Below are 14,969 nucleotides of genomic sequence, written 5' to 3' on the forward strand. Positions count from 1 at the left end.
TTTGTTTAGCAGAATGATGGCTTTGGGGTAAAAACCTTTCCTTGTGTCTAGTTGTTCTGGTGTCCAGAGCTCTATAGCGTCGTTTTGAGGGTGGGAGTTGAAACAATTTATGCCCAGGATGTGAGGGGTGTGTAAATATTTTCACGGCCCTCTTTTTGACTTGTGCAGTGTACGGGTCCTCAATGGAAGGCAGGTTGGCAGCAATGGTTCTTTCTGCAGTTCCAATTATCCTCTGAACTTTTAACCGAGACTTTATTCACTCCAGTTCTGTTCATAGCAATAATTAGCTTTAAATTTGGCCCAGAGAGAAAAATAATCCCCAGGATTTTGTCCTAGGATTCTTAAATGATAACCCAGAAGCAAAGGGTTCGTGAGGATCCGCTTTCCTCCAGGAAGGGAGGGAAGGCAAAAGGGAAGGGAAGCAGTATCCGTGTATAAATGTTAATCTTGAGAGCTCCCTGGGGAAAGGATGGATGGATGGATGGATGGATGGATGGATGGATGGTTGGACGGATGGACGAATGGATGAACGGAAGGTCAGATAGACAGTATTGGACTAGTCTTGACTGCAATAAGGATTCTTCTTCAAAGAACAGTAGCAACAGCAGCAATAACAAAAGCAATAGCACTTGAGACTATTGTTTTATAGCAATACTGCATTCTAACCGCTACGCCACCGGAGCTCTTCAAGCCCAGGATGGCTGGTGATGAGCTGACTGTTGGGGCGTTGAGGCCACGCTCAGCATCTGGTGAACTCTCCCCTCCAGTTTCCAGGAGCTGGACCTGAGCACGGAAGCCTTCTTCTACTTCGACTCCAACAAAGAGCAAGAGTGGCTGACGGCTGTGGAGAAGGCTTTACACCACAGAGCCAAGTACAGGAAAGTGAGTCCAATTCCCTCACCTTGTTGCAAGCAGGCCGGACAGCTCCCCAGGTCAGGGCCGGTATTGAGAGCAGGACAGGCCCATTCTAGGATCTCCAATCTTGCAGGTGCAGCTGGTGCGCCTGGTTGGCATGATGTTGCTGATCTTCGCCCGGAAGGAGCAGGTCGACTCCATCAAAGACGTGGTGGCAGAGACGGTTGGCACCGGGATCATGGGCAAGATGGTGAGTGGTGTCCTCTGATGCTGGAGGGCTGCCCAGGCTGTCTCCTTGTCACCCCCTGTTGTGGCCTGCCAGCAGAGCTGGTGGCAAACTCAGACAGTGAGGAGGTTGGGGAGGAACATGGGCCAGTGCTGGAGTCTGGCGAAGGCTCCGATGAGGGCTCTGCGTCGGAGGCAGAGAGGGGGCCAGGGCCGTCTGACAGTTATCAGCTGCCTTTGGAGTTGGAGATCAGTGGGGCAGAAGAACAGCTGGAGCCTGTTCCCAGTGTGCGCGTGTGTAGAGTTGCCAGGAGAAGGGAACAGTTAAGAAACAAGGGCCGACTGGGGAGTAAAGGCACAGGTGGACGGTGAATGACCCTTCCCAGAGGAAATAAAGAGGAGCGAAGGGGGAGTGGAGTTTGCAGGAGACAATAAGTTCGCTTAATTAGTGTGAAGATTTGTTTGTGACTCTCAGAGACTCCTTGCCAAGTATTTTCTGGTACAGCGTCACATTTGGAAGATATCAACCTGGCAGCTCTCCAAGCCTGATGAGGTCTGTGGTTGTAAATTCACCCTTGAAAGACTGTTTGCCGGGACTTTGCTGGATGTGAATGAGAGGAATTCACATTAGCCAAATAAGAAGAGTTTTTTTCGGGACCAGGAGTCTGTCTTGTGATCTGGTGAAGCCTAGGTCAGAGCACCCTCCAACCGACACTTTCCTTCCCTTCTTCCCTCGCTTCTGTCCGTCCTTCTGCAGGGCAACAAAGGTGGTGTGGCCGTCAGGTTTGTCTTCCACAACACCAGCTTCTGCATCGTCAACTCCCACCTGGCTGCCCACGTGGAGAACTTCGAGCAGCGCAATCAAGACTACAAGGACATCTGCGCCCGCATGAGCTTCCAGGTTCCCAACCAGAATCTGCCCCAGCTGACCATCATGAAACACGAGTGCGTCCGAAGGGCGGGACACGGGTGGCGGGGAGGGGAGTCCACGGGGGCTGCATTACGGATTTCGTTGAAGCAAAGCAGAAAGGAACACGTTTGGCTCAGTGAAGTAACACACCATCATTGAAGCCCAAGCCATGAGTGGTGCGGTGGCCTAGAGGTGGAACTCTCACCTCACAATCAGGAGGCTGCGAGTTCGATCCTAGGTAGAGGCAGATATTTCTCTCTCAGCACAATGGGAATGTATCTGCTGAACAAAACTCCGCATTGGCGACGTCAAGGACTCTGTAATAGCAATAACCCTTAGACTTATATACCACTTCACAGTGCTAGTTGCAGGAACTGGGTATGTTTAGCTTAAGAGAAAGAAGGACTAGGGGAGACATGATAGCAGTGTTCCAATATCTCAGGGGTTGCCACAAAGAAGAGGGAGTCAAACTATTCTCCAAGGCACCTGAGGGTAGAACAAGAAGCAATGGGTGGAAACTAATCAAGGAGAGAAGCAACTTAGAACTGAGGAGAAATTTCCTGACAGTTAGAACAATTCATCAGTGGAACAGAAGTTGCCTCCAGAAGTTGTGAATGCCCCAACACTGGAAGTCTTTAAGAAGATGTTGGATAGCCATTTGTCTGAAACGGTGTAGGGTTTCCTGCCTAGGCAGGGGGTTGGACTAGAAGACCTCCAAGGTCCCTTCCAACTCTACTATTGTATTGTATTGTATTGCTGTACAGCTCTGCCTTAGTGGTTTACAGAGTCAGCCTATCTGGGTCCTCATTTTACCCACTTCGGAAGAATGGAAGGCTGAGTCAACCTTGAGCCCGTCAGGATCGAACTGTTGGCACTGAGCAGAGGCTGCCTGCAGTACTGCATTCTAACCACTGCAGGCACCACGGCTCTGATCCTTTCTCTGCTCTCTCTCGTATCCTTCAGTGTTGTCATCTGGCTGGGAGATCTGAACTACAGACTTTGCCTCCCGGACTTCAACGATGTAAAAAGTCTAATCAGTAAAAATGAGCTCCAGAAACTGCTCACTTTTGACCAGGTAAGAAGGGAAAGGTAGGGAGGAATTCCCCAGCGCTTCTTTTTTTAAAAAAGTTGAAATATCTATCCCTTCCTTTTGGGTTTGGGTCCTCCCCTATCAGGCAGGCCTTTAGACCTCCTTCCCTCCCCGTTGGGAAAGCTCCCCGTTGGGAGAGCGAGTGCGTTCAGAGAAGCATTGTAAGAGTTGTGTTGGAGAACACACAAACCAGCATACAGGGACACTGCAGTTTAAATAGGTTTTTACTTTCGTGGAAACGGATGTATCAGAGTCCATCAAACAGTCCAAGTCATACACGGATAAGACAGTCAGTCATCAACGTCTTTCAGTTAAGAGATAATCCAAATAACACAATCCATAATCATACAAACAGTCCGGTACACAAAGTTTGCTAGCAGTTGCAAAACTTACAATAGCTCACGCTGACCACTATACGGCACTTCTAACAGTCAGCTTCCAAAACCCTCAGAGCAGAGCAGAATCTAACAGTGATTCTGGCTCCATCTTATGGCCGATTGAGGAAACAGCAGCCAATCACATTTACAGCATGATTTAAAGAAACAGGTACACCAATGATATATGATGTATATATTGCCAACCCAACCGTTAGCTTATATTCCTAACAGTCCCATGGTTTAATAATAGGATTTGCGCCCATTGTGATGATTGTGCCGTCTGGAACTCATTTTGTTATCTTAACGTGTGTCGCTAGTGCAAAGGCTTGGGTTACATTAATTGAAGTCCAGCTTTTTATTGGCTGCTTGGACGTTTAAGCTTCCTTTCATTGTTTTGTGGCCAGCAGCTGTTTTTTTACGTGCCTAGACACTCAAACTATTTGCTTTTTAATGTTCCTACTCAAAGAGAAAGAGAGGCAACATAGTGAGGAACGAGACAAGCTGCCGCAGCCCATTAACCACAGCCAACTCGCTGCGGGACAATTTAACAATTCCATTTATTTATTTTAAAACCAGTACAAATTTATTCCAATTTTTGCCGTTCACATTTCATCCAGTCCCTCCTTTTGCATCCCTTCCTTAAGGATTCCATTCCACCATTTATTTGATATTAGAGTAACTCTTGTCCCTCGGTGAATTGTCCTGTGACGAGATCAGTAGTGGGTTCCAATCGGTTCGGAGCGGTTCAGCCAAACCGGGTAGTAGTTTGGCGGCCTGGGTCACTGGAACCAGCAGCAACCAAGGCCTGCCGGGCCCTCGAACCTGTTCTCCTATGGCGCCACCATCTTGTTTTTTGCTTCTGCACATGCGCAGAGCAAATTTTATTGCATTTACGGTCCACCGAACCGGAGGTAATGCCAGCAGCAACCACCTCTGGACGAGATGGCCATGGCAAGTTCGCCGGGGTGAAGAATTGTCATAGGCCCATCCCGATGTGCCTCCTGCCTTTTGAGTAAGGATGGTTGACCCCCACCCCTCCAAAGTCATGTGACGGGTAGTCTTACGTTTTTTCACGGCCCTCCCTGTCAATACTAGACGGTCTGAGTGACATCAGCTGACTGACTGACTGCTTTTTGCCTGCAGCTGAATATTCAGCGTACCCAAAAAGCAGCGTTTGCCGACTTCACAGAAGGCGAAATCAAGTTTATCCCCACATACAAATATGACTCTAAAACAGATCGCTGGGATTCCAGGTAAGAATCTCGCCCCAGTAGTTCAATTCAGGGAAGAATCTCGCCCCAATAGTTCAATTCAGGGAAGAATCTCACCCCAATAGTTCAATTCAGGGAAGAATCTCACCCCAATAGTTAAATCCAGATAAGAATCTCGCCCCAGTAGTTCAATTCAGGGAAGAATTTCAACCCAATAGTTCAATTCAGGGCAGAATCTCACCCCAATAGTTTAATTGAGGGCAGAATTGCTCCCCAATAGTTCAATTCAGGGAAGAATCTCACCCCAATAGTTCAATTCAGAGAAGAATCTCACCCCAATAGTTCAATTCAGGGAAGAATCTCACCCCAATAGTTCAATTCAGGGAAGAATCTCGCCCCAATAGTTCAATTCAGAGAAGAATCTCACCCCAATAGTTCAATTCAGGGAAGAATCTCGCCCCAATAGTTCAATCCAGATAAGAATCTCGCCCCAGTAGTTCAATTCAGGGAAGAATTTCACCCCAATAGTTCAATTCAGGGAAGAATCTCACCCCAATAGTTCAATTCAGGGAAGAATCTCACCCCAATAGTTCAATTCAGGGAAGAATTTCACCCCAATAGTTCAATTCAGGGAAGAATCTCACCCCAATAGTTAAATCCAGATAAGAATCTCGCCCCAGTAGTTCAATTCAGGGAAGAATTTCACCCCAATAGTTCAATTCAGGGAAGAATCTCACCCCAATAGTTCAATTCAGGGAAGAATCTCACCCCAATAGTTCAATTCAGGGAAGAATCTCACCCCAATAGTTCAATTCAGGGAAGAATCTCACCCCAATAGTTTAATTCAGGGAAGAATCTCACCCCAATAGTTCAATTCAGGGAAGAATCTCACCCCAATAGTTTAATTCAGGGCAGAATTGCTCCCCAATAGTTCAATTCAGGGAATAATCTCACCCCAATAGTTCAATTCAGGGAAGAATTTCACCCCAATAGTTCAATTCAGGGAAGAATCTCGACCTTTGTACATGGTCTTGTACAAAAGTTATTGGGGTTTTTTTGTGGAAAATGAGAAGATAGATCCCATAGAAGGATGGACCCCATGAATTGCAATTTGTTTAACCCGGAGCTCATGGAGGGTAATGACCATCTTGCAGGCTTCCAGGATATCCCTGATATTGATCCTCTCTCCTTCCAGTGGAAAATGCCGTGTGCCCGCTTGGTGCGACCGGATTCTCTGGAGGGGAGGCAACATCAACCAGCTCCAATACCGCAGCCACATGGAACTAAAAACAAGCGACCACAAGCCCGTCAGCTCCCTCTTCCTCATAGGGGTAATTGTATTCAGTTGCTGAGGTGTGGTCCCTGCTCGAAGGTGGTTGTATTATAGGGTGCAGTGGCCTGTCGGCCGCCGGCTCCTCCAGCAGTCGAATCAGAGGAGGAGGCATGGGAGTCAAAACCAGCATCAAGGCAGTCTGAGAGCTCCGAGGGGGAAGAGGGAATGGAGCTGTCAGAGAGGGAGGGAGAGAGAGGCGGAGCTTGGGCCGTCTGTCAACCCTCAGATGGAAAGTCAACAGCCCTGGAGGTGGCTGATGAGAAGAGGAGGAACAGCTGGGCCCAATGCCTGACACACAGATGTGCAGAGGAGAGGAGAGCAGTGGAAATCTATGGGCTGGTCGTGGGGACAGAAGAGCCACTGCTGCTAACTAAGTCCCACCCTAACTCTGGGGATAAAAGGCAAGGGACGGAGACGAATAGGTATGGCAGACAACTATTCATCTCACCGCCGATCTGCCACTAAAAGCCCTCGCGTCCGAATCCCATCTGAAAATTATCAGAATGTTCTTGGAATCTGCAGTGCCTTCTGAGCGTCTGTGTGTGTGTGTGCTGCTGGAAGAAAGCGAGCCCGCCTTCCAGGACTTCTTTTGTGAGTGGGGGGGAGAGAGAGGGGGGGGACTTCTGATGCATTGGGGTCATTTCAGGAGGGAAAAAAGCGAGTGTAACATTCCACAGGTACTTAGAGACTCCGTTAGCCTGCTGTGTGTGCGAGAGAGAGAGAGAGAGAGAGAGAGAGAGACTGGGCTGGGGCTGCTGGCACTGCTAATAAAGGAAATGTTTAGTTAATTACAGGGACGTGGTGGCTAAGACGCTGAGCTTGTCGATCAGAAAGGTCGGCAGTTCAGCGGTTTGAAACCCTAGCGCTGCGTAATGGAGTGAGCTCCCGTTACTCGTCCCAGCTTCTGCCAACCTAGCAGTTCGAAAGCATGTAAAAATGCAAGTAGAAAAATAGGAACCACCTTTGGTGGGAAGGTAACGGTTCTGTGCGCCTTCGGTGTTGAGTCATGCCGGCCACGTGACCACGGAGACGTTTTCGGACAGCGCTGGCTCTTCGGCTTTGAAACGGAGATGAGCACCGCCCCCTAGAGTCAGGAACGACTAGCACCTATGTGCGAGGGGAACCTTTACCTTCTCTGGTAACATAGTATTGCTAACTAGGGCATACAAAATAGGAAGGAAGGAAGGAACAAGGAAGGAAGGAAGGAAGGAAGGAAGGAAGGAAGGAAGGAAGGAAGGAAGGAAGGAAGGGACAAGGGAGGGAGGAAGGGAGGGATGTCAAATAATTTCTGGTCAAGAATGAAACAATCCTTTTGCCTAAGTTCACAGTTTGAATTTCAGAGGGCTTGTCGTGTTTGGGAGCCGCGTCAGAACACAGAGTTAGCAAAGCCTCCCCGGAAGCAACCTTGTTTCCTTTTCTACAAGGCCAGGTGATAGAAGTGCTGGGTCCTCTCCGGAAACTCTGGGAGTTGGGCAGAGCTGGTTCAAAGTGAAGTGTCTCCGCTCATTTTGAAGTCCTTTCTTCCAATAACGCGATCTTGGTTTTCCCATAGGTGAAAGTTGTAGATGACAGACGGTACCGGAAAGTATTTGAGGACATTGTTCGGATGATGGACAGGATGGAGAATGACTTCCTCCCATCAGTGGAGCTGAGCAGGAGGGAGGTAAGGGGGGGGGGGGGAAATACCTCTTTCCTTCCTTAAGAGGGAAATTCTTCAGCCACGGGAAAACCCACCCCCATCTTGGGTGTCTTCCAGATGTAATTGAACATCAACTCCCATAAATCTCTTAACCATGGGAATGGAGTCCAACCCATCTGCAGGAAACATCTGCCCCCAAGGGGGTCCTAGCCAGGGGGGGGGGCTTCAAAATTTTTAACAAGGGGTTCTCTGCCCGATTGCTGGGTGGGCGTGGGCTAGTCAGCCACCTGTGCCATGTGGGGGGGGAGCGTTTTTGCCCTCCCTGGGCTCTGGAGGCTTTCTTCGAACCTCCGGAAGGGTGAAAATGGCCTCCTCAAGCTCCGGAGGCCCTCTAGAGGCTGGAAGCAGTCACGTTTCTGGCCATCCTGAACTTCCGGTAGACCTGTTTTTCCACCCTCCCCGTGCCTCCCCGCGCCCTGCACATCCAAAACGGGCCACGTGGAGACTCCTGGGAAGGGCAGGACGTGGCAACCAGGAGTGGGATTTGGGGTTTCCCTAAACTGCACAAAATCTTAGCTAGAGTTTTCCCGGACCCCCAGCAGCTCAACCCTGAACCTGCCCCAGAAAGACCCCAATTCTTCAGAGGAAGGCAAATTCCTGAAGGGCTTGCGTGAACCAAATATCCTTCTTGTGTAAACTTAAAAATAGCAGCCAATTCCATGGTCCGGAACGGTCTTCCCCTTTTTTTGCTGAAAAGTATTCAGGTGTTTTGTTTTTTTCTTCTTCTCCTTTTGTGCCCACAGTTCTCTTTTGAGAATGTGAAGTTCCGGCAACTGCAGAAGGAGAAATTCCAGATCACAAACAACGGCCAAGTCCCCTGCCACTTCTCCTTCATCCCCAAGCTCAATGACACGCAGTACTGCAAACCCTGGCTTCGTGCCGAACCGTACGAAGGGTATTTGGAGCCAAGTGAGTGTTGAGAAATATGTTGGGATTCTGTTTTTTTTTTCTCTCCACCCCCCCCCCGGCCCCCAATGCCTCTTCATGGTGGAGCCGCGTCCACCTTCAAGATTCGGTCTTGAAGAGTTCACAGCAGTGGTGGGATTCAATTTTTTTTTACTGTGGGCGTGGTGTGGTTTTGTGGGCGTGGCAGGGGTAGGATACTACAAAATCCCCATTCCCTCCCCACTCCTGGGGGAAGTAGACCAAAAAATCCCCATTCCCTCCCCACCCCACTAACCTGCTTTCCAGTCCATTCTCCTGTTCAGGGCAACAAAAGATAAGCTGGAAGGCTGTAGGGGCGGGGCCAGCCTGTTTGCCGGTTCTCAACATTTCCACTACCAGTTCTCCAGAACCGGTCAGAACTGGCTGAATACCAGCTCTGGTTCACGGGTTTTCTCCTCCCTGCCCAGACGAGACGTTGGACATCTCCTTGGACGTCTACGTCAGCAAGGACGCGGTGACCCTTCTCAATTCGGGGGAGGACAAGATCGAGGACATCCTGGTCCTTCACCTCGACCGGGGCAAGGATTACTTCCTCACCATCAGCGGCAACTACCTGGCCAGCTGCTTCGGCACCTCCCTGGAAGCCCTCTGCCGGATGAGGCAGCCCATCCGCGAAGTCCCCGTCACCAAGCTCATCGACCTGGTAGGAAGCTGGGGGTGGAGCCTCCGGGGATTTTGGATGGTAGCTGAATTCAGTGGAGCGTCTCGCTTCCTTCGCCCGCCTGCCTCAACCTCCTCCGCCCTTTCATCCCTGACAGCCGCAGAGGGGACCTCAACCCTCCCAACCGGCATCTTGCAGCTTTGCGTTTGCTTTCCTGTCGTGCTGTCCAAATCCCGCTCTCCTCAGTGGATCCAGCAGATCTCCTGTTTCCATCTGGCCTTTAACCCGAGCTTCCCTTCCCGCGCTTCGCTTTTTATCGCGCGCATTTTCCCACCATCTGGCTTCTGACTTCCCCGTAGATGGTGGGGTTCCTTCCTTCACGCTTTGGACTCGTGCCAATTAACACATTGTGTCTTTCTCTCTCTTTTTTTGTCGTCTTTTTCCTTTTCGCCTCTTGCCTCCTCCATGTGCTCTCAGGGAGAGGACAGCTGCCTGGAAAAGGTAAACAGGGCTGGGGAGCCTTCAAGGTTCCTTCGGTAGGTGGAGGGGTGGGGGGAACAGGCTGAAACGCAGCACAAGGGACACTGCCTGGAGAGAAATGCAGGGTTTTCCACTGAAGGTTGAAGCACGGGGCATGGGGAACGCACAGCTCGGTGGCGGCGTCTGCGGAGAAGATTGGAATTGTGTACCTGTAGTCCTCGACCTACGACCACAGTTGAGCCCAAAATCTCCATCGCTAAGCGAGACCCTTTTGTATCACCTTTCCACAGTCTTGTTAAGCGAGTCGCTGCAGAGGTGAAGCAGTGGTGGGATTCAAATAATTGAACAACCAGTTCTCTGCCCTAATGACCAGCTGGGTAGGCGGGGCTCAGTGGTCATGTGACTGGGTGGGCATGGCCAACTCAACGTCACTCAGATTGATGGGCACTTTGCCTTAGCTGTTACAATATATTAAGGCAGGGGTGTCCAAACCTTTTGCAAGGAGGGCCAGATTTGGTGAGGTGAAAATGTGTGGGGCCGATCATTCAGCCTGACATTCTTAGAACCCTTAACATTAAATGCGAATTGACTACCGTATTTTTCGGAGTATAAGACGCACCAAGATTTTGAAGAGGCAAATTAAAAAAAAAGTTTTTGCACTCTCCCAAAAATGGCCCATTTTTCACGAAAATGGGCCTTTTTTTTAAAAGGGCATGAATAGCCTTTAAGAGGCTTCTAGAGTGCTCCTGGGGGCTGCGGGGGGCAAAGTTGAGCAAAAAAATGGCCCGTTTTTTGCTCATTTATGCCCTCCACAGCCCCCAGGATCATTCTGAAAACCTCCTAAAGGCTACGCGCAGCCATTTTGGTGAAGGGGGCAGAGTTTTGGGAGGCAAAAAATGCTGTATTCAGTGTATAAGATGCACCCAGATTTTTAGCCTCTTTTTTGAGGGGAAAAAGATGCATCTTTATACTTTGAAAAATACGGTATTTTATGAAAGACTAAACAAATAATTCCAGTGGGGAGAAGAGGCTGCGGGCCGCTTGAAATTTGAAAAAGGGCCACATTTGGCCCCCGGGCCGCACTTTAGACATGCCTGTATTAAGGGTTAACCAGAGAGGCAGTTTCTCTAAGCAGAGCAATAAAGGTAGGGCTAGAAACAGCACCAGAAGGTTTCCTTCCTACCTTCCTTACAGGATTAGCCCTGCAAAGTGGGAAAAACCAAAATGAGATTTCTTTCAACAACCGGTTCTCCGAACTGCTTAGAAAGTTAACAACCAGTTCTCCCGAATAGGTGGGAACCGGCTGAATCCCACCACTGAGGTTAAGGTAGCAACACAGCTGCTCAGTGAATCTAGTTTCCCCATTGCTGGTCGGAAGGTTGCAAAAGGGGATCACACGACCCCGGGGCACGGCAACCGTCGTAAATATGAGTCAATTGCCAAGAGTCTGAATTTTGATCGGGGGGGACCACGGGACGCTGCAGCGGTCGAAAATGTGAGAAATGGTCATAAGTCACTTTTTTTTTCAGTGTTCTTGTAACTTTGAACGGTGTTTAAAAGAACTGTTGTGTAACTCGAGGACTACCTGTAATAGATGCACAAGGGATCTATTAACACAAATGCCAAAAAGGGATATGTGTTAGTGGTGTGATATGGTTGTTGGGTTGTTGTTGTTTTTTATAAAAGTCAGTTTGCAGGCCTCCCAAACGCTATAAATGCCCCGTTTTTCACAAAAAACAAGGCGTGCAGAGGTTTTGGGAGGCGCGCAAAGTGCAAAAAACGTGGTGCATCTTATACTCCGTGCGTCTTAGAGTCTGAAAAATACGGTAATTTGCTTAATTAGTGTGAAGATTTGTTCGTGACTCTCAGAGACTCCTTGTCAAGTATTTTCTTGTACAATGTTGCATTTGGAAGATATGAGCCTGGCAGCTCTCCAAGCCTGATAAGGTCTGTGGTTGTAAACTCACCTTTGAAAGGCTGTTTGCCGGGGCTTTGCTGGATGTGAACGAGAGGAATTCACATGAGCTTAATCAAAAAGGGTTTTGTCGGGACAAGGAGTCTGCTTCTTGATTCGGTGAAGCCTGGGTCAGAACAAAAGATGCCGTCGATTTGAGCTTCCAATGGGGAGACATAGAATAAGCCCCTCCAAGTAGTCGGAGGTTCTGATGCCAATCCATTCGCTTTTCAATCAGGAGAAGTCCGTTCTGAAGATGGTGCCTCAAGATGAAGACTCTAACGATCGACCTTTGCACATACCCAAGGAGATCTGGCTCCTGGTGGACCACCTCTTCAAGAATGCTTGCGATCAGGTACGGTTCAGGAACCATCTAAGCCAGGGGAGGTCTCCAAACTTGGGAACTTTTAAGACTTGTGGACTTCAATTTCCAGAATTGAACTTCAGCTTCTGGGATTTGGAAGTCCTCAAGTCTTAAAATTGCCAATTTTGGAGACACCTGTTTACGTACGCATGGTTTCATGCATCTTCCTTGTTAGTCTTGGCTAAGTAGTGCAGTGGCCTAGAGGTGGAGCTCTCACCTCACAATCAGGAGGTTGTGGATTCAATCCTCGGTAGAGGCAGATATTTCTATCTCTGGGCACAATGAACAAAACTCCACATTGGCGACAGGAACGGCATCAGGTCAGTAAGCAATCCACTCCATTCAGTGACCCAGACTCCACCTCGCAAGGGGTTATGGGGGTCATTAAAAGGAGACGACAATTGTTCATCTTGGCTAACAAATGAAGTTTTCATTTGGCAATGAAAACGCTGCCGTTTTCTGTCATAGGTCATGGCTAGTTTTGCCCATCGCAACTAAGCGAACACTGTGGTTTACGAATCACAGTGCTTAGAATTAACCCAGCAGGTTGAATCAAAGGCAAGGAAGCCTGTATGACGTCCTAGCATGTTTCGTGAGTCCAACACGAGTGTTACGTGGGGCTTCTCTCTGGCAGGAGGACCTGTTCCAGACCCCCGGCATGCAAGAGGAACTGCAGGATATAATTGAGTGCCTGGACACCAGCATCCCAGAGTCCATCCGTATCCTTTCCCTGGAGAAGAGGACCAAACAGCTAGATTTACTCTGGGGTCCGTTTTTCTCTTATCTGATGCCTCAAGTCTCCCTAACCAGAGTACAGATGGTCCTCAAGTTATCACCAGAGATGGTATTCAGACGGTTCTGACCAGTTCTAGTTAACCAGTAGCAGAAATGTTGAGTAATTCAGAGAACAGGCAAATACCACCTCTGGCTGGCCTCGCCCCCATCAATTCTCTACCTCCCGAGTCCCAGCTGATCGGCTGGCTCTTCTTCTGTTGCCCTGCACAGGAGAACGGAACTGGAAAGCAGGTGGGTGGGGAGGGAATGGGGACTTTACAGTATACAGTATAATGAACGCTTGTGTTGCTGCAGAGAATCTCCCCCTTCAGGGTCTTTTTGTGTGGGTCGGAGGGGGGCAGAAATTCTGACTTGGGGTCTGCTTCAGCTCCCTTGGGCGAAGGCTGGAGGGAAGTGCTGCTGGTGGCAAAGAGCCAGAGGGCCTCATTCTAGTGGGACTGCATCATGGCCTGGAACTGACTGACCATCTCAGCCCGCTGAGCCTCCAGTCCCTGGCCTTGCTCTTCCCTCTGCTTGGAAAGCCTATGCTCATAGTCCTCAGTGAGGTGCTTCTACTGAGCCTCCTTCTTGATCAGATCCAATTAGAACTGAGCTGTTTTGCCAACTCTTTCTCCTGGTGGCTGCTTAGCTCCAACAACTGCTTCCTGTTGGGGCCCTAAGGAGCCCAGGTGGGCAGGCGAGGAGTGGCTGGGAGGGGAGGGGCGAGTAGAGGCCAGCGAGGCATCCCACGACATGAGTGACATCAAGTTGGCCACGCCCACCCAGCCAGTCATTAAGTCGTATTAGTGTTCCACGGCATTTAAAATTATGGACTTAGTGGTCCCCGAGGTCCGAAAGGTTGGGGACCCCTGGTGTAGATGGTGGCAGACATCTTCTTCCTTGACGGAGGACCTTCAGCTGGCAGCAATCACTCGGTGGCTGAAGCTCTGCTCATCTTCCTGGAGGCCCTTCCTGAGCCCGTCATCTGCTACGAACTCTACCAGCGCTGCCTTGACTGCTCCCAGGATAGTCGTCTCTGCCGGCAGGTAGGATCCCAAACGGCCGTTCGTCTTGTGGTAACGTTTCCTCTCGCTGTCTCCTGGGTGCAGTAAGCAGAGGCCAAGCATTGAGGGTCCGTACCATTAATGCGTCTCCAACATAAATGCTGTGGTCATAATTCTTACTCCTCCTTCCTTTGTAAGAGTTGTGGTGGCGTAGTGGTTAGAATGCAGTATTGCAGGCTATGCCCACTGCCAGGAGTTCGATCCTCACGGGGCTCAAGGCCAGCTCAGACTTCCATCAAGTGAGGACCCAAATTGTTGGGGCAAAATGCTGAGACTGTAAACCACTTAGAGCGGGCTGTGAAGCGGTATATAAGTCTTGTGCTATTGCTCTTCCTTCCTCCCTCCCTTTCTCCCTTCCTTCCGTGGTTAGAATGCAGTATTGCAGGCTGACTCTGCCCACTGCCAGGAGTTCAATCCTGACAGGCTCAAGGTTGACTCAGCCTTCCCTCCTTCCGAGGTTGGTCTGATTGTTGGGGGTGGGGGGAATTCTGACCCTTGTAAACCACTCCGAGGGGGCTGCCAAACGCTATGGAGCAGTAGATAAGTTGCTATCGCTTTTCCAGGTTATTTCTCAGTTGCCACGCTCACACCGGAATGTTTTCCGCTACGTGATGGCTTTTCTGCGTGAACTTCTGAAATACTCCGAGAGCAACAACGTCAGTGCCAACATGCTAGGTGAGAAACAACCGGGTGGACGGGGCGCCCCACCCTCCCTCCCTCTCTCTCTCTCCCTCCCGCTCTCTCTCTCTCTCCCTCCCTCTCTCTCATTCTCTCTTTCTCTCATTCTCTCTTTCTCATTCTCTCTCTCTCCCTCTCCCTCCCCCTCCCTCCCTCTCTCTCTCTTCCACCCACCCTCTCTCCCTCCCGCTCTCTCTCTCTCTCCCTCCCTCTCTCTCTTTCTCTCATTCTCTCTTTCTCATTCTCTCTTCCTCTCCCTCCCTCCCTCTCTCCCTCTCTCTCTTTCTCTCATTCTCTCTTTCTCATTCTCTCCCTCTCCCACTCTCTCTCTTCCACCCACCCTCTCTCCCTCCCGCTCTCTCTCCCTCCCTCTCTCATTCTCTCTCTCATTCTTTCTTTCTCGTTCTCT

At 49.7% G+C, this 14,969-nt stretch overlaps 1 protein-coding gene across 3 annotated transcripts in view; it reads left to right on the forward strand.

Moving 5' to 3' along the window:
- The window catches only part of OCRL (OCRL inositol polyphosphate-5-phosphatase), a 29,376-nt gene that overhangs the window by 13,348 nt on the left and 1,059 nt on the right, over positions 1 to 14,969 (forward strand). The window contains exons 10-23 of one of the 3 annotated variants that reach the window (XM_081964094.1): positions 768 to 882; positions 989 to 1,105; positions 1,838 to 2,025; positions 2,954 to 3,065; positions 4,601 to 4,710; positions 5,864 to 5,999; positions 7,554 to 7,664; positions 8,444 to 8,609; positions 9,053 to 9,288; positions 9,724 to 9,747; positions 11,919 to 12,035; positions 12,679 to 12,763; positions 13,737 to 13,864; positions 14,253 to 14,437. In XM_081964094.1, coding sequence (XP_081820220.1) covers positions 768 to 882; positions 989 to 1,105; positions 1,838 to 2,025; positions 2,954 to 3,065; positions 4,601 to 4,710; positions 5,864 to 5,999; positions 7,554 to 7,664; positions 8,444 to 8,609; positions 9,053 to 9,288; positions 9,724 to 9,747; positions 11,919 to 12,035; positions 12,679 to 12,763; positions 13,737 to 13,864; positions 14,253 to 14,426 — 1,819 coding nt within the window. In that variant the 3' untranslated portion in view covers positions 14,427 to 14,437. The other 2 variants (XM_081964092.1, XM_081964093.1) reach the window with 2 other exon arrangements.

The sequence above is a fragment of the Natrix helvetica genome, assembly GCF_964273705.1.
Source record: "Natrix helvetica genome assembly, chromosome: 11".
Lineage (NCBI taxonomy): Eukaryota > Metazoa > Chordata > Lepidosauria > Squamata > Natricidae > Natrix > Natrix helvetica.